This window comes from Cannabis sativa, chromosome 2 (genome assembly GCF_029168945.1).
Source record: "Cannabis sativa cultivar Pink pepper isolate KNU-18-1 chromosome 2, ASM2916894v1, whole genome shotgun sequence".
Taxonomy (NCBI): Eukaryota; Viridiplantae; Streptophyta; class Magnoliopsida; order Rosales; family Cannabaceae; genus Cannabis; species Cannabis sativa.
In genome coordinates this window covers 1,173,592-1,191,986 of record NC_083602.1, presented here as the reverse complement: position 1 = coordinate 1,191,986, position 18,395 = coordinate 1,173,592, and the positions used below count along the sequence as shown (strand labels likewise).

General features: G+C 33.6%; 3 protein-coding genes across 3 annotated transcripts; 2 read left to right on the top strand and 1 right to left on the bottom strand.

The window, feature by feature from the left end:
• Positions 1-1,075: 1,075 nt before the first annotated feature.
• LOC115721424 (GPN-loop GTPase QQT1) lies at positions 1,076-4,800 on the bottom strand. Its single transcript, XM_030650717.2, has 11 exons — positions 4,651-4,800; positions 4,036-4,145; positions 3,856-3,900; positions 3,685-3,764; positions 3,206-3,280; positions 3,031-3,134; positions 2,783-2,939; positions 2,594-2,681; positions 1,934-2,006; positions 1,726-1,856; positions 1,076-1,395 (listed from the first exon to the last, which is right to left on the bottom strand). Exons 2-11 carry the CDS (start codon positions 4,125-4,127, stop codon positions 1,335-1,337), a joined length of 906 nt encoding a protein of 301 aa, XP_030506577.2. The 5' UTR covers positions 4,128-4,145; positions 4,651-4,800; the 3' UTR covers positions 1,076-1,334.
• Positions 4,801-7,761: 2,961 nt separating this feature from the next.
• On the top strand, positions 7,762-12,188 carry LOC115719363 (putative disease resistance protein RGA3). Its single transcript, XM_061109759.1, has 3 exons — positions 7,762-11,420; positions 11,545-11,612; positions 11,708-12,188. Exon 1 carries the CDS (start codon positions 7,910-7,912, stop codon positions 11,345-11,347), a length of 3,438 nt encoding a protein of 1,145 aa, XP_060965742.1. The 5' UTR covers positions 7,762-7,909; the 3' UTR covers positions 11,348-11,420; positions 11,545-11,612; positions 11,708-12,188.
• An 874-nt stretch (positions 12,189-13,062) lies between these two features.
• On the top strand, positions 13,063-18,369 carry LOC133028995 (putative disease resistance protein RGA3). Its single transcript, XM_061109760.1, has 4 exons — positions 13,063-16,824; positions 16,988-17,088; positions 17,293-17,366; positions 17,485-18,369. The coding sequence occupies exon 1, from the start codon at positions 13,439-13,441 to the stop codon at positions 16,766-16,768; it is 3,330 nt and encodes a 1,109-aa protein (XP_060965743.1). The 5' UTR covers positions 13,063-13,438; the 3' UTR covers positions 16,769-16,824; positions 16,988-17,088; positions 17,293-17,366; positions 17,485-18,369.
• The last annotated feature ends 26 nt before the right edge of the window (positions 18,370-18,395 follow it).

Genomic DNA, 18,395 nt, shown 5'->3' with positions numbered 1-18,395 from the left:
GTATCACTTTCAAATAACATAGAAAAAACCTAGCATAAAACTTAATGTACGTGCCTCGCATGTAGGTTTTTGTTAGTATATATATATATATATGTCTCAAAATCTATAGAATGGTAATGATCACACTATGTGGGATTGAGAATGCATTTTTGCAAAGTTGTATATCTTTACTAAACAATATCGTTTGCTAAATGTACCCAAACATTTTTCTCTATTGTTATAATTCTCACAATACTATCACATGCTATGACTAAACTATTTAATTAGTTGACCTTTCATGAAGCTGAAGCTTTTAAGGATAACTTTCAAATTTAAATTTTTACCCTTAGTGTAGCTCTATAACTAAAAGAGTATCATGTAATATCAATAAAGTAGATTTTTATGTGTTTGATAATGAAGATGTACTCGATCGGAACAAGTTGATAGGATTTCCTTTTTTACGTCCCCATGTCCCTCCCGTGTGGCGACATGGGGGCATAAAAAAGAAAAGAGAGGAATGAAGTTTTCTCACGACTAAGTTAGCTTCGGTAGCTTAAAATGGTCGATCAAGTATTTAGAATTCCTTGGCACGAAATACATTCCTTGTAGTCTGGCTTATTATTCAACTTGTACCCCTTTGATCACTAGATTTGTAAAATTAAATATAGATTAATAAACACAGAAAATTCATATGTTTTTCTATTGGTCTGCAAGGTCTAAAACTACAATGAACTGCATTGATCCTTTGACAGGACATTCTATTTTCTAACAAGGTTGTTTCATCATGTGTTCTTTAACTCTTTCTTTAGATGTTACTTGGAGTTCCTCCTATTATCACTGCAACACTAGAGTGTGACAATGTAGAAGTATGTTTCAAACTGTTTTTCTCTTATTCTGCAGATTACAATGAGTATAATTTAAAGGTTGTGATAACTTCAAGATCAGCATCTATATGGATTAAGGATGCAATGTTGTCTATAGATGCTTACTTAGTTCAAGATTCAATAGTACGAACTCCAAGAATCGAACTAAAGCAAGAGGTGAAAATCACTCAATAATATTTTTGTTGAAAAGATCCATTCAAATCAAGATAAACTTTCAAGCAAAAGAAAAATATCACAATATTCTAAAAATAAAAGTTTAAAATTTTTTCCTTTACAAAACTCATAATAACTATTTTAACTAGTAAATTGATCCAATCAAAGGCTACAAACTCTATAATTAGTTAGACTCATAATTCTTCACTTCATTTCCTCAATACACCTCTAATCACATTCACATGTAACCAAAATTGTATCAAATCAATAAGCACAATCTTTCTTACACAAAATGGAGCTTTTAAAATTTACCCGATATCAATTGTTTCGATCAAAATCTTCATCATCCTTCATATACTTTTCTTGCACTGCTGCAACTGTAAACAGTTTTGTTAAGAAAAAACTTCATAGGTAAATATTATTCTGAACTATGTATTTCGCAAAAGTTACAGATTAAATCTTTCGTTTCGTTAAATGATAAATTGAACCGTGTATTTTTTAAAATAGTACCCTGAATTAATTTTTTTTTTTCTCAAAATACAATTTATTAACAACCTGATTTAAATTGTTGAAAATTGAAATTAGGGTACTACTTTGTATCATTTTGAAAAAATACAGGTTCCATTTTACCATATAACAAAACAGAGAGTCTAATCGGTAAAATGAAGAGTTAGAAGAAAGAAAAAAAAAGACGAGAGTAAAAGGATATCTGTAATAATCCCAATCAGTGGGACCGATAGCAATCTTGCTAAATTCAACTGCACTTGCTTCTATTCCGGCGAAAATGTATCCATTGCTTTTGTCTATGAGCTTCACTAGATTCCCTACGCTTTCTTTATCCTGAACAAACGAGTACAACCACATTACTAAAATTTAAATGTCGATGATCGAAACACAGAATAAATTGACAAACACACCTGGATATCGAGGGTTGTAAAGTTGACGATACTGTAGTTGTCTATCACTTCGCAGAGCTCCTTGGTAAGCTTTCTGCAATAAAAATAAGTTGCATTTAGACTAGACCTATACATAAGTAAGACGAAATTTATATAATCAAATGAAAATTCAACATGCAATTTATAACAATGACTTTGCTGAAGGCTTATCAACAAGACAAATGGAATATCAAAATGAAATTCGACTCATTAAATACCAGTTTTAGAATCTGTATTTTGTAAAATTACCAATAAAACCTTCTTATTTTTTGTTAAATCACAAATCATATTTTTCAAAATACAATTTCTAGCTCGGATGAATACAAAATTTGTAACTATCCTAGTCATAACACCTCCAAATTAAGTTATTATTATATTCTATTTTGACAAAAATTGAGCTCCCACTATTATTGTTACCATTTTGAAAAACAGAGTGTCGGTAACTTTTATAAAACACTGGATCTAATTCCAGTTTAATTTCACGCTTCACAAATGATGTATGTGTTTTTACTCAGCAAAGATCTTAAGACCTCAATTTTAATGTTTGGTAACAAAGTGCTTCTAATAAATTCGTATATCGAGTTTTATCTGATGCACTTACCAAGATCGAAAAAAACATTAAGAACACGCAATCAACCCCACCTATACTTAGCCGAACGTGGATCTTGATCGAGATGGTGTTGCAAGTACGATAAATCTAGAACATCAGTATAGAAATCCAAGTTAAAGGCTGCAACACATAAAAACGACAAAAATAATTAGAACGAAACAAGAATCTGTACTGATCAAAAAGAAAGAAACATGTGTCAAATAAAAGCCCTTAAAACTCACCTAGCTTTCCATAATTCTCTATTAAATCAATCTTTGACAGAACATTAATGTGTGGCAATTCCATATGGAGCATCGTCGATAAAGAAAGAAGCAACGCGCTAACATATTTCCCGGGATCGCTGCAGAGATGGGCATCAACTAAATGCATAGCAGTCAACTGCATCCAACAAAACTCCCATTTAAGATAACGAGCAAAAGTCTAGAAAGTTGTTCAAAGCCTTAGAAATCAAAAAAATAATCATACACACCCGAAGGTTTAAGCTTTTTATGAGTTTCGTGATAACATTCTTGGCATTGGCATGGAGAAAAAATAACTCTACTTGGCCAGGGAAATCAAAAAGAAGATAGTGATCTGCAAATTAACAAGAATAATTAATCGACAATTCCCAACTAAATAACTAAATATCTAACCGAATAACCAACCTTTCAATAGAGGTACCAATTTTGCTTCTAACCAATCGATATTCTTTTCTAGATAATCCATACAATACACCAGTCCTGAAGAACATGATCAAAGTTGAAACATAGCAATCAGATCCTACCGGTAGGGATATCTCTACTTTTAGCATTTAGAGAAATTATAATTAAAATTTTCTTATATGACTGTAAAATGTAATTAGATTAGATATTCTTCGACCTGTTTTCGAAAAATTTCAGAATTATTTTATAATCAAAAACAAAGTTTGAACATTCAGTTACACGGGTGAAGCAAATGTGCAACTGAATCTTTGGCATCTGTTTTCGACATTGTAATTATTCAAAAACAGATACCGTCATATAAAAAAAGAATTGAATTATAATTGTTTGAAATGCTAAAAACATAGATATCACTACCATAGTCTTATCCTATAAATACATATATACATTCGTATATTTATATTCATATAAAAAACCAAGCTCACCTCCATTAGGACCAAGGGAATGCTCTGTCATCACATCACTCAGTTTTATAAGATCTTCAATGTTAATGGCACATTCATATCTATAGGTACCCATTAAGGAGACTCGAAATTCAAACAAAAAAATACTCAAAAAATCAGAAGCCGAAAACTTGTAAAAGAGGTCAAGGATACGGCAGCGAATCATTAGCAGGATCAAGATTGATAATAGCAACCTTCCTGCACACAACAACATATACATTACTTTATCATTCACTGACTCGAAATTCACCTCCTTGGTCATAATAACAGCATAATAATAATGATAAAGATTGAAAAAAGAACCCAATTTTAGAAATGCAATATAGTATATACCTTCCGATGAGTTGCAAGAACTGAGACATGCCATTGCAGTAGGTGGTTTTTCCCGAGCCAGGTGGACCGATCACAACTTGCCCGAACACCATTTTGAATTCCTCAATTAGCTATGGATTACAAGTTTAATGTTAACAAAAATGTGAGAGTGTAGAGAAGAAGAACTATACATCTACATCCGAAACTAATAACAATTTTTGAGAGTAAAGATGAATCGAAATAGTTTCGGAAATAAAAAAATCTCCATTGAATCAAAATAAGAGAGCATCAAGCAAAAACTAGTTAGAAATGAAGCTTCTAAAATATACATCAATCAACAATAATTACAGTAACTTTGAGCATATTGCTTTATAGGGATGTTCTTAATTGTCACTATTTGTAGTTAAAATAATTCCAATTCAAATTGCCTAGCTTAGCTATAGAATCACTTCATCATCAACACCAATACATATAGTATCTATATATATATATAATCATCCCAAACTTATAAATATAAAGTAAAAATATTATGTAAGTAAGAACAGTACAAATAGCATGGAAATGAGATTGATTCACAAAGCAAAATCAGAAAACTATGCAAGTTTGGGAAGTGAGTGAAGTAAGTAAATATGATACCTGAAGTAATTGTGTTAACCAGCCAATGATTGAAACGGAATTCCTACTCTCCTCCGATCTCCGATCAGAACGAGGTTGATTATATTTCTAGGGTTTACAGAGAGATTGAGTAAGGGAGAGCAAAGAACAATGTGACTAAGTAACTGGGCTTGGGCTTGGGCTTGGGCATGGGCCTGGACTTCTCACATTGGGCTAATCATAGTTAAATCTGATTTAATTCACGGATAATTTGAAAAACACACCAAAACAGCAAAAAAAAAAAATTAGTCTGTACGGAATTTTCAATATTTTTATGGTTTTTAAATTTTATAAATAAAATAAAGTTTTTTTTATAATGTACTCTTGTTATCAATTTTAATGATTTTTTGTTAATTATATATTATTTTATTGTTGTTTTGATATTGTTTTTGTATTACTTTCATGTGTTTTTCTTGTTATTTTTTTTGTGTTTTTATAGAATATCATAAAAATATATATAAAACAAACTTTAGACGTATAAGTGTAAATTTTTTACAAAAATTAGTATTTTATGTAATTATTCCTTAAATTTTGAGATATTTTTATAAATACCCAACAAAATTAAAATAATTACAAAAGTGCAGTTTTTACTGAATTTTGAACATTTTTACAGTTTATTAAGTTTTTATTTACAAAAATATAGACTAATGATGTTCTCGTTCTCGTTCTCATATGCTTTTATACTGTAATCTTGTTATTATTTTTAAAAAATTAGAATAATATAACATATCTGTTGCCCCTGATTTTGCTCAATATATGTGGACCAACCGGACAAGAACACGTAGATCAAACAACTTAACATTTGAATTATTTGCTAAGTTCTTATGTAATAAGGACGCATCCGGGATATGCCTCCCGGAGAAGACATAGGGAGCCCCATACGCTCCCGGAAGCCCAAGTAATACTAAGGCATCTCCGCGAGGTGTCAGGCTTCCCCTGAGCAATCAAGTCGCATTTAATGCCGCATGGGAGGAAACGTGTTGGGACTGCTACACGCAATAAAGTCTGACGCCACAACCCCCAATCTGCAGCTACGAAGTAATGATAATTTAAGTCTATTGACGGCTACACTGTGAAGAGTCACATCAGTCAAAAGACAATAAGGACATTCCACATAAAAGCCCTACAGCACCTAGGGATTTGACCATGCATTACTCATGGTATATTCATTGGGAATGCCCAACTTTATAGATACTTACAGATACACATGTACAGTAATTCTAGGAATCACCCCACCAAAAATACTATAAATACCCCCTTAAAGCTCATTAAATGGGGTCGAGAATCTTGGGTTGCATAAGAGCAAGAAGAGTAAATACTCACCAAGAACATTCTCTGTATTTATAAGAGTGAAATCCTCACCAAAGACATTCTCTGTATTAAATACATCCATAAATAATACAGACTCGTGGACTAAGGCTCATTAACGTCCCAACCACGTAAAAATCATTCTCTAATTTTCTTACAGTTCTCAAATCTTATAATATTTTATTGGTTGCCGAAAACCTCGGTCAACAATAACTTATTCTCTTATGTATTTTCTTATTATAATATAAATTATTTATTTTTTCTACATTAATTTTTTTTTTTTTGAAATAGATAACTTTCAATGTTTAATTATTCATTTTACTAATTAATATGTGAAATATAATATTCATTTCTTATTATTTTTTTACAACTTTTGATATTCTCATTTGGTAAATATATTAATAAATATTATTAACAAATAACAAGTAATCAATACTAACAGATAATATATACTAATAGATATATATTTGAAATTATATATATACTAATTAGTATATGTTAAGAATATATAATAGTTACTACTAATAAGTAAGAAGCAATTAATACTATGTTTGAAATTGTACATATTAATTAGTACATATTTAAAATTATATAAATATTAAAAAGTAATAGATACAATTAGGTATACATTTGAAAATGTACATACTAATTAGTCTATATTTAAAACTGTATATATAGAAAAAAATAAGTAATAGATACTATTAGGTATATGTTTGAAATCGAAAATACTAATTGGTATATATTTAAAACTGAATAAATTCTAATATATTATAAATATTTTAAAATTATATATTAATTGGTATAAATTTAAAATTATAAAATATTAACAAGTAAAAGATACTATCCGACATATATTTTGAAATTGTATATACTAATTCATATATGTTTAAAATTTTATATATATTAACAAGTAATAGATACTATTAGATGGTCAAACCTAAATAAAAAAAATCAATGGACAATCAAATACTAGGTAAAAATAAAATTACACTAATTTGTCATGTTAAATACTAATTTATTAAATATGTAGTAATATCATATATATATATCCAAACAATATAGTAATAATAATAAATATAAACTCTAAGAATGTTGTTAGTTATTATAGGAGTAATTATAGAATGTAATTAAAAATAAGGTATATTGATAAATATTGTATATATTTGTATCATATTATATTTTATACGTCTTTTTTATAATTACTTTGTAAATAGTGTATAGTTATGTTAAATTCTCTTAAAATTATTATGAGTTAACTTACCTAACACTATATACTGATACGACGCGCGTTACTTTTTTTTTTTTGAGTATAGCGTAATAGTATTTTACAATCAGTTAATAACTTAATAGCTTCAAGGTCCTAGGTTCGAACCCATGACCTCTCCCTTTTTCCCATCCCTTCCTCACCACTAAGCTAGCCTTAGTGGCTTAACCCATGACGCGCGTTACTTGTGGTTAGCGGTTTTTAACTATATTATCTGTTGACTTGACTTGACTTTTGTAATTTAATTTGTAGTAAGTAAATGTGTTTCAGCTTTCCAACAAATTTCACAAACAATTTCCTTGTAATTTTCAATAAATAATTATATACAAAATAGTCCTCATTTATTTCCTTTTCATACAAAATATCAGTATTAGTATTAGTATATATATAGTAGAGACCATGCATATGATTGATTATATCAGTATGTACGTACGTATAATAAAGTTTCAATTTTTATATTTTTTATTTTTTGTGATAAAAAGAATAAATTTGTGAACGAGAATAAATCTATTTTTGTGGATTGGGTTACGTACGTAAGGTCAAACTTTGTTTCCAAAACCAATCCAACTTTTGTTTGCTGCTTCCTCACAAGTCTGACCAATTTGCTTGCTTTGCTTCATCTTTCTCTGAGTTCAAACTTTGATTTTTCTAAACTGATCATTAGGAATCATGGCTGAAGCTGTTCTCACTGTTGTTCTTGAGAATCTGAGCTCACTCATCCAAAAGCAAGTTGGATCTGTTTTGGGTGTGGCGAAAGAGATGGAGAAGATGTGTAGCATGCTCTCAACCATTTCTGCTGTCATTGAAGATGCTGAGGAGAGACAATCAACTAATCGTGCTATCAAGAATTGGCTGCAAAAGTTGGAAGATGTTTCTGCTGAGTTGGAGGATGTTCTAGATGATTGTGAAGCTGAGGCCTTTCGATTGGAGGAGGGTCTTGCACAAGACCATTCATGGAACCGAAAGGTACAATCTTCTTTATCTTGTTTGAGTCCTAAACATCTTTACTTTCGTCACAATATTGCTAAAAAGATGAAAGAGATTGGTGATAGATTAGATCAGATCGGGAAAGAACGAGTTAATTTTCACTTGCGAGAGGTAGATGTTGTGGAGAGAAGAAATCGGGTTGGTGAAAGTCGTCAGACTGGTTCTGTTATTACTCAGCCACATGTGTATGGGAGAGAAGAGGACAAGGAGCGAGTTGTTGGGTTTCTTGTTAATGACGCCATCAACTGCAATGATACTTCTGTTTACTGTATTGTTGGTTTAGGGGGCATGGGAAAGACAACTCTTGCTCAATTGGTCTTTAGTGATGAGAGGATCAATGAGCATTTTGAGCTGAAGATGTGGGTTTGTGTTTCTGAAGACTTTGATGTGCGTAGATTGATCAAAGCCATTATAGAATCTGGAACTGGACATGTTTGTGAGGCAATGGAGATGGATCCTTTGCAGAAACGACTTCCAGACATGCTTCAAGGAAAGAGGTTCTTGATTGTTTTGGATGATGTGTGGAATCAAAAACATGAAGAATGGGAAAAGTTGAAATATGTATTGGAATGTGGATCAAAAGGAGCTTCGGTCGTTGTCACTACTCGTTTGAAAAAGGTTGCAACCATTATGGGAACAACACCGATGCTGGAGCTGAGTAGTTTATCAGATGATGATTGTTGGTTATTATTCAAGCTACGTGCATTCGGTAACCACAGAGAAGAGCGACCTAACCTTGTCGAAATTGGAAAAAAAATAGTGAAGAAGTGCAAAGGAGTTCCATTAGCAGCAAAAGCTTTAGGAGGCTTAATGTGCTTCAAAAGTAACGAGGAGGAAGAGTGGCTTTCTGTCATGCGTTGTGAGCTTTGGAATTTACCGGAGGAAGAAGCTTCCATCTTGCCTGCTTTGAAGTTAAGCTACCTTCATCTATCAGTAGAGCAGAGACGATGCTTCTCTTATTGTGCTATATTTCCAAAGGATTATGAAATAAAAAAGACACGATTAATTCATCTTTGGATGGCAAATGGGCTGATTTCTTCAAAGCCAGAACTTGAGGTAGAAGACGTTGGAAATGAGATGATTAATGATTTATGTTGGAGATCATTTTTCCAAGACATCACGAAAGATCGTGATGATGGAAGTATCATCTATTTCAAAATGCATGATTTATTTCATGATCTAGCTCAATCCATAATGGGTGATAAATGTCATAATGTGGTGGTTAATGGTGATACCATCCATTTGTCAGAAAGAGTTCGTCACTTGATGTGTCAATTTAATGGAGAGGGACCATTTTCTAACATATCAAGCACTAAATCCTTAAGGACTTTCATGGCATTACAAAATCATACAACATATTGTGATAATAATGCTTGGAATTTTCGCTCATTGCGAGCATTTGATATCCCATATGGTTGTCTTAATGCTGTATCTGTGTCTTCATTGGTCAGTAATTTGAAACATGTACGCTATTTGAATCTCTCATGGAGTAGTATTGAAGTCCTCCCCGATTCCATTTATTTGCTACACCATTTGTTGACTTTAGACCTAAGCCATTGCTATGAACTTCGTAAGCTACCCAAACACATGATTCGCTTGAAAGGTCTCCGCCATCTTTACATTGAAGGCTGTAGCAGATTATCACACCTACCTCCAAACATTGGGAAGCTAAGTTGCTTAAAGACTTTGACAGATTTCATTGTGGCTAAGAGAAAAGGTTGTCAATTGGATGAATTGAAAGACCTGAACATAGGAGGCAATCTACTCATCAGAAACTTAGAAAATGTGAAGAGTCCAATTGAAGCAAGATTTGCTAATCTGTCAGCCAAAAGAAACCTCAAAGGACTGCATTTGTCTTGGAATAACAATGAAGATGAATCTGAAGGGAATACGGAAGGCGTACTTGAAGCTCTTGCTCCTCCCACGAGTCTGAAACGGTTGGAGATTGTCAATTACAATGGTTCCCATTTCCCGTCTTGGTTCCGTGATGACATCCTTGGAAGTGTTATTCGAATCACTCTGTATAATTGCCGTAACTGTAGAGAACTTCCGCCTTTTGGGAAACTAACATCTCTTAGACATCTTCAGGTATCTGGAATGAAGTTAGTGCAGTACATTGACAATGAGTTATGTCATGGAGACTTAAGAAGAAGAAGCTTTGAACGTTTAGAAAGTCTTCACATTACAAATTTACCGAATTTGGAAAGATTTTCAAGGCATGAAGTTGGTAATGAAATGTTCCCATGTTTGTCTTCCTTGAATGTGGAAAAATGCCCAAAATTGACCTTACCTAAAGCAGGATCGGTTAAATCCTTAGGGGTGGTTGAAGTGAGACAAGAATTTCTCAACTCCATCTCTAATAATCTCCACGGTCTTACTGATCTTCGAATTGCTGATAACAATGACATGACCTTCCTTCCCCAAAATCTGCTAAATAACATCACTAGTCTACAAAACCTTACAATCTATGGTTTCAAAAAGATTCAAGAGATGCCGACTGATTTCCTCATTGGCCTTAATGCACTAGCGTCTTTAGAAATCATTTTTTGGCCTGAACTGGAGTTCTTAGCCGAAGGTATTTTTCAAAATTGTTCCTTGAGTTCAATCAGCATTAGTGGTTGTAAGAAATTAAGATCTCTATCTGAAAGTTTTCTGAATCTTACTATGCTCAAAGATCTAACACTTAAGGATTGTCCAATGTTGAATGGCTTTCCAAGTGGTCTTAATCAACTCATATCTCTCCAACGTCTGAATATGTCCGGGAAAACCATAACCTCCTCTGATTGGTTTGGTTATAGTAGTTCATTACGTGATTCTTCTGGGTTGGTTGTTCTGCCTGAGGCCTTGCAACACCTCTCCTCACTTGAATATTTGGGCATATCTTATTTCTCGGAACTTGCATCATTGCCTGATTGGCTTGGAAATCTTACAACTCTTAAAGAGTTAAGGATCGAAGGTTGTCCGGATTTGGAATGTATTCCTATGAGCATGCAAAGGCTGACCAACCTAAAGACATTGTCTATTGGATGGTGCCCAAAACTGGAGCAGAAATGCGAGAAGGAAGTAGGGGAGGATTGGCACAAGGTATCTCATATTCCACATGTGGATATTAGGAAATGAGGGAGAAGGAAGATGAAGATCTAGAAAATGAAAGAATGTTTCAATTTGTCTACTTCCGTTGCAACTAATTAAGGTATGTGATTTTACATCTTTGTAAATCTTTGTATAGTTGATTATACTGCGTGTCTTTTGAAACAATTAATATTGTAAATGAATGATTAAGTACTTGACAATAATATTTTTGGAATGTGTTGCAGAAAATCAATGAGATAAGGAGTAGAATCTTCATGTTCTCTGCCTTTGTAAAAGAGAATGAAAACAAATGGTATATAAAACTCAAACAAAAGTAGTTTACAATTAAAACATCCAATGGAGCTCAAACAATTCTAATTATGGCATATTTCGTTTCATATAATACAGGAAATCTTGAATCACCTTCTAAGAGCAACACAGATGAATTTTGTATGGCGAGCTAGTTGGGTTTGATCATTGTCCCTTGTGCAATTTGGCAGCTGAAACTATTCTGCATTGTTGGGGAAGGTCTGGGCTTGGTGTTTTTGACAGCGAATGTGAGTGACTTTGGGTGGTGTTCGTGGTGTTTTTGACATCACCGATCGTATTTTTGCATCTTACTTTGAAATTTGTGTATTGTGCTAATAAGTATTTGAGTGGCCTTCCTTGTCTTGTGCTACTCTTATTGTAAGCTTTGGCTGTACTTGAAGGGCTGCACTGTGTTGTGTTATGCCTTTTGGCTCTGTTTGTTAATTAACAGCCTTAGTTAAGGCCAAGGCTGGTTCTTGTTTTTCTCATTCTTTATAGTTGGTGTTTGGTTGGAACAGAAATCTCTTTCAAAAAAAGGAAACCAATTAATATTGTATTTATATTGGAAAGACTACTCTTACTCAATATATTTATTTAGCTTCTATAATATAAAACAAAGCTGAAATAAAGCAAAATTATAAATAAAATTATGGACTCACAGTACACATAATAGTCTCAATTTTCTATTTTCTATCTTTTAATTAATCTTTAACCAAACTAGTATATAAAGAAATATTAACATTTAGTAGGTGAAATTTTTTACCTTTATTTATCCCACATTTGTCTTCCAATTCCAAAATTTCTGCCACAAGCATAGCTGTTAAACACTTTAAAATGTCTAACACAATACTGATATGATATGTTGTAAATAGTTAGGGGTTTCTCTTATTATTTATTTAATTAAAAATGTGTCATTTCAGGTGGTAGTTAGCATTTCAGTTTTGCCATTGAAGAAACTTGTTGAGAACTCTGCAATGGTTCTTATTATATTTATGCTATCCTCATTATCATCACATCTCATTTGAATTGAAGTTATTAGTTTGGTTCCATACATACAGGTTTGGGAATGTTGAGTTTGTTTGAGGATGGAAGATTTGGAGAGAAGATGTTCGACAAAATGCCTCTCACACATGATTTGGCTGGTAATGTTTTCCAATTCCAAGGCTTGTTTGTAGTAGGATTCAAATTATGCTGCTGGTAACTCTCATTCCATTCTTATAAAAATTGTTATAGACACAACACAACACAACAAAGTGTATTTAGTCATTTAGTACCTTCCTTTGAATTTTTTAAATATTTCCATATCCTTTGTCCCTTGTGGTTGAGTCTTTGATTATTATTCTATTTTATTCTATTATCGCATATTCTCTTACAAGATCATCTGGTGGTGTACTGTTGTTTTTTACTTGTCTGTCGTATCAAATTGTGGACTCTTTGATTTGGCTCACAAATAATGAATAACGACGTTCCTAAACCAACTAATACTCAATAGTGGTGACTGGTGAGTGTAAGTTATCATTACAGTGATAAATAATATAACATAAAAAGGTCAAATTAAAATAATTAAGAGTATAATAATGTAACAAATTGAATCCTACCTACCATGGCCATGATAGGTTGCCTTGTCATATTGTCTCAGCCTAGTCAAAGACTTTGTTTCCATTTTCCTAAAAAAAAAAAATAAATGAAAAAACAAAAAGACTTTGTTTCAACCAATTTTGTAGATTAGCTTGAAGTTTGTACAATTTGATTGATTACTTTGCTTGCTTGATCTCTAACCGTGTTTAAACTTTGATATATCAACTGCTTTTTCTCAACTGACCAGGCTTCATGGCTGAAGCTGTTCTCACTGTTGTGCTTGAGAATCTAAGCTTGCTGATCCAAAAGCAAGTTGGATCTATTTTGGGTGTGGAGAAAGAGATGGAGAAGATGTGTAGCATGCTCTCAACCATTTCTGCTGTCATTGAAGATGCTGAGGAGAGACAATCAACTAATCGTGCTATCAAGAATTGGCTACAAAAGTTGGAAGATGTATCTTCTGAGTTGGAGGATGTTTTGGATGATTGCGAAGCAGAGGCCTTTCGAATGGATCAGAATCATCTACAATATGATCACCATAAGTGGATTCGTAAGGTACAATCTTCTTTGTCTTGTTTGAGTCCTAAGCATCTTTACTTTCGTCACAATATTGCTAAAAAGATGAAAGAGATTGAGGATAGATTAGATCAGATTGCAAATGAGCGAGTTCATTTTCACTTGCAAGAGGTTGATGTTGGGGAGAGACGGAATCAAATTAGAGAAAGTCGTCAAACTGGTTCTGTTATTACTCAACCACATGTGTATGGGAGAGAAGAGGACAAGGAGAGAGTTGTTGGGTTCTTAGTTAATGATGCCATCAATTGCAGTGATACTTCTGTTTACTGTATTGTTGGTTTAGGAGGAATGGGAAAGACAACTCTTGCTCAATGGGTCTTCAATGATGAATGGCTCAATGAGCATTTTGAGTTGAAGATATGGGTTTGTGTTTCTGAAGACTTTGATGTGCGTAAATTGATCAAAGCTATCATAGAATCTGGAAATGGGCGTCCTTGTGAAGCAATGGAAATGGATCCTTTGCAGAGACGACTTCAGAACATGCTTCAAAGAAAGAGATTCTTGATTGTTTTGGATGATGTGTGGAATGAAGATCATGAGGAATGGGACAAATTGAAATATGTATTGGAATGCGGATCAAAAGGTGCTTCGGTGGTTGTCACTACTCGTTCGAAAAAGGTTGCCTTCATTATGGGAACAACACCAACGCATCACTACTTGACTGGTTTATCAGACGATGACTGTTGGTTATTATTCAAGCAACGTGCATTTGGTAACCACAGAGAAGAGCGACCTAACCTTGTGAATATCGGAAAAGAGATAGTGAAGAAGTGCAAGGGAGTTCCATTAGCAGCAAAAGCTTTAGGAGGCTTAATGTGTTTCAAAAGTGAAGAGGAGGAGGTGTGGCTTTCTGTTATGCGTAGTGAGCTTTGGAATTTACCGGAGGATAAAGCTTCCATCTTGCCTGCTTTGAAGTTAAGCTACCTTCATCTTCCAGTAGAGCAGAGACGATGTTTCTCTTATTGTGCTATATTTCCAAAGGATCACAAAATAATAAAGACAATGTTAATTCACCTTTGGATGGCAAATGGGTTGATTTCTTCGAAGCCAGAACTTGAACTTGAGGTGGAAGATGTTGGAAATGAGATGATTAATGATTTATGTTGGAGATCATTTCTTGATGAGGGCACAGTGATGGGTTTTGACGGAAGTATCTACTATTTCAAGATGCATGATTTATTTCATGATCTAGCTCAATCTATAATGGGTGACAAATGTCGTAGTGTGGAGGTTAATGATGATACTCATACTATCAACTTGTCAGAAAGAGTTCGTCACTTGACATGCACGTTTAGTGGATTAGGGTCATTTTCTAACATACCAAGTACTAAATCCTTAAGGACAATCATGACATTATCAAATGATTCAATCGCTTGTGATAATTATTGGAATTTTTGCTCATTACGAGCGTTTGATAGGAGCTATGTTGTTATTCATAAAGCGTCTATATCATCATTGGTCAGTAATTTGAAACATGTACGCTATTTGAATCTCTCACATACTAGTATTGAAGTCCTCCCTGATTCCATTTGTTTGCTACACCATTTGTTGACTTTAAACCTAAGCTTTTGTTATGAACTTCGTAAGCTACCCAAACACATGATTCGCTTGAAAGGTCTGCGCCATCTTTACATAATTTTTTGTGACAAATTATCACACCTACCACCAAACATTGGGAAGCTAAGTTGCTTAAAGACTTTGACAAATTTCATTGTGGATAAAAAAAAAGGTTGTCAATTGGATGAATTGAAAGACCTGAACATAGGAGGTGTTCTACACATCAGGAACCTAGAAAATGTGATCATGAATCCAATTGAAGCTAGATTTGCTAATCTATCAGCCAAAAGAAGTCTAGAAGGACTGTATTTATGTTGGAATAACAATGAAGAGGAATCTGAAGAGAATGCAAAAGAGGTACTTGAAGCTCTTGCTCCTCCCACGAGTTTGAAATGGTTGGAAATTCACTATTACAAAGGTGCCCACTTCTCGTCTTGGTTCCGTGATGACATTCTTGGAAGTGTTGTTCGCATCACTTTATCTTATTGCCATAACTGTAGAGAACTTCCGCATTTTGGTAAACTAACATCTCTTCGATATCTTGAAGTATCAAGAATGAAGTTAGTGCAGTTTATTCACAGTCACGGAGACTTAAGAAGTAGCTTTGGATGTTTAGAAAGTCTTGAGATTGTGAATTTACCAAATTTGGAAGGATTTTCAAGGCATGAAGTTGGAAATGAAATGTTCCCATGTTTGTCTTCCTTGGAAGTGACTATATGCCCGAAATTGAGCTTACCTAAACTAGGATCTGTTAAATCTCTGAGGGTGGATGATGGGAGACAAGTGTTACTAGAATCCATCTCTAATCTCTATGGTCTTACTCAGCTTCACATGGAGCGTTGTCATTTGACTTCCCTTCCCCAAAATATGCTACACAACCTTAATTCGCTACAGTTTCTAGAAATCAGAAGTTGTCCTGAACTCACGTGCCTACCAGAGGGAATGTTTCGAGATTGTTCGTTGCAGAGAATTTGCATCGCTGATTGTGAAAAGTTAAGATCACTATCTGAAAGTTTTCAGAATCTTACTATGCTTAACCATCTAGAACTTGATAATTGTCCAGCAATTGAAGAAGGCTTTCCAAGTGGTCCTAATCAACTCATATCTCTCCAACATCTATATATAGGAGGCTCCTATGATGCTTCTCAAAAGTTGCCTGTTCTGCCCGAAAGCTTGCAGCACCTTTCCTCACTTGAACATTTGAAAATATCCATGTTCTCGGAGCTTGCATCGTTGCCTGATTGGCTTGGAAATCTTACAACTCTTAAAGAGTTAAACATCATATGTTGTCCGGATATGGAATGTATTCCTATGAGCATGCAAAGGCTGACCAACCTAAAGACATTGTATATTCATAAGTGCCCAAAACTAGAGCAGAGATGTGAAAAGGAAGTAGGGGAGGATTGGCACAACATATCTCATATTCCACATGTGAGAGTACTGAGATGATCCAGCAGAGGATGATCTACAAAGAGAAGAAGAAACTTTAAAATATTGCAACTAAGGTATGTGATTTTGTAAATCTCTGTATATATTGTTGATTATATTGCTAATTTTTCATTTCTGGGATTGAGAAGAGATAACTATATATGGGTTTCTAACAATAAAGATGAGCTGGGTTTCTTTTGAAATTGAGTATTTGAAAATGATTTTTGGAATGTTTTGCAGAAAAGCATTGAGATGTTGGATGATATATAGCCCCAAAACAGGAGTAGAATCTTCATGTTCTCAGCCTTCTAAGAGAATGAAAACAAATCCTATGTTATCAGGTAAATAAAACTCAAAAGAAATTTCTCTTTTCTGAAAAGTGCAGACTCATAATATTTAGAATTAAATGATCCAATGGAGCTCAAAGAATTCCAAGTATGACATGTTTGTTTCATCTTATACAGGAAATCTCGAATCACCTTCTACTATGTTTATCCACAAGATTAAAATTATTTTTCTTATACCTTTCTTGTGCTCTTTTTCAGCTTTATAATGAAGTTGGAACACTAAAATCCTTTCTTCATCAAGATTGTTGTACAGTAGAACTATCAAATAAGTGGTAAGAAACTGTTTATGTATTCCAATTAAGAAGAAAATCATAATCATTTGGCATTCCATCATATAGTCAGACTGTTGTACTGTGGTACTAAACCATTGCATTGCTACTCTGTGTTCAGATGGTGAGAAGGAGCCAAAGGGAGATGCCAACATGATTATGATGAATGTATGTGAAAATATGACTTGTTAATTACACTATATGGTTAGACATTAAATCTAATATCTAATGGTCAATCTCAGACTTGTATGAGGTCCCTCTTTGTATCTAACTTCAGATTTAGTATCAAACATTCATTCTCATTCTCATTCTGAGTGTATCTTATGAGTTTTAATTTGTGTATTGTATGAATTGTCAATACAGCACAAAATTCAGCAATAAAATTAGAACAAATTAATTAATCTTTTACCAAAGGAGTTGTGTTCACAAAGAAATTCCAAACTAGTATATAAATATTTAGTAATATTTACCTTTTTTTGCCTTCCAATTCCAATATTTTTGCCACAAGCATAGTTGTGAAGCACTTTAAAGGGTCCAATACCATACCGATATGATATTAATGTTGATTTGTCTAAGGTATGTGACACAATTTTTGGAATGTTTTGCAGAAAAGCATTGAGATTTTGGAATTCTAAGTATGACATATTTGTTTCATATAATACAGGAAATCTTGAATAACCTTCTAAGAGCAACAGAGATGAACCAGCACTGGCCGAGGCGATTGGGATTAGAGAGGTTCTCAGCAGCCAGCTGAGGTGGAGACAGACTGCCCTTTTGGTGGTTCAAGACTTCTATGAGGTCCCAGTTTTAGTTAAACATTCATTGGCTTGCCTGAGCTGCTTATACTTTCACTGATGGTATTTTTGTAGTAGAGGGTGATCTTGCCTCAGACTTAATGCCACTGTTAATGGCTGATGGTGTTCTTTCTTTGTACTGTTAAGGATTTAAATGGAAAGCCTTTTGTGTATATTTGAAAGGGTATTGCAGTGTCAGTGTGTTTGTGTTATGCCTTTTGGCTCTGTTGTATTGCAT

Bases quoted from the DNA above. Each gene is read 5' to 3' on its own strand.
- LOC115721424 (XM_030650717.2), bottom strand. From the start codon at position 4,127: ATGGTGTTCGGGCAAGTTGTGATCGGTCCACCTGGCTCGGGAAAAACC. The intron at 2,682-2,782 runs GTGAGTTTTAAG...TATGTGTTGCAG, and splicing joins AGAGAATTATGGAAAGCTAG to CCTTTAACTTGGATTTCTAT. The intron at 1,396-1,725 runs ATATCCTTTTAC...AAAACTGTTTAC, and splicing joins ACTGATTGGGATTATTACAG to AGTTGCAGCAGTGCAAGAAA.
- LOC115719363 (XM_061109759.1), top strand. From the start codon at position 7,910: ATGGCTGAAGCTGTTCTCACTGTTGTTCTTGAGAATCTGAGCTCACTC.
- LOC133028995 (XM_061109760.1), top strand. From the start codon at position 13,439: ATGGCTGAAGCTGTTCTCACTGTTGTGCTTGAGAATCTAAGCTTGCTG.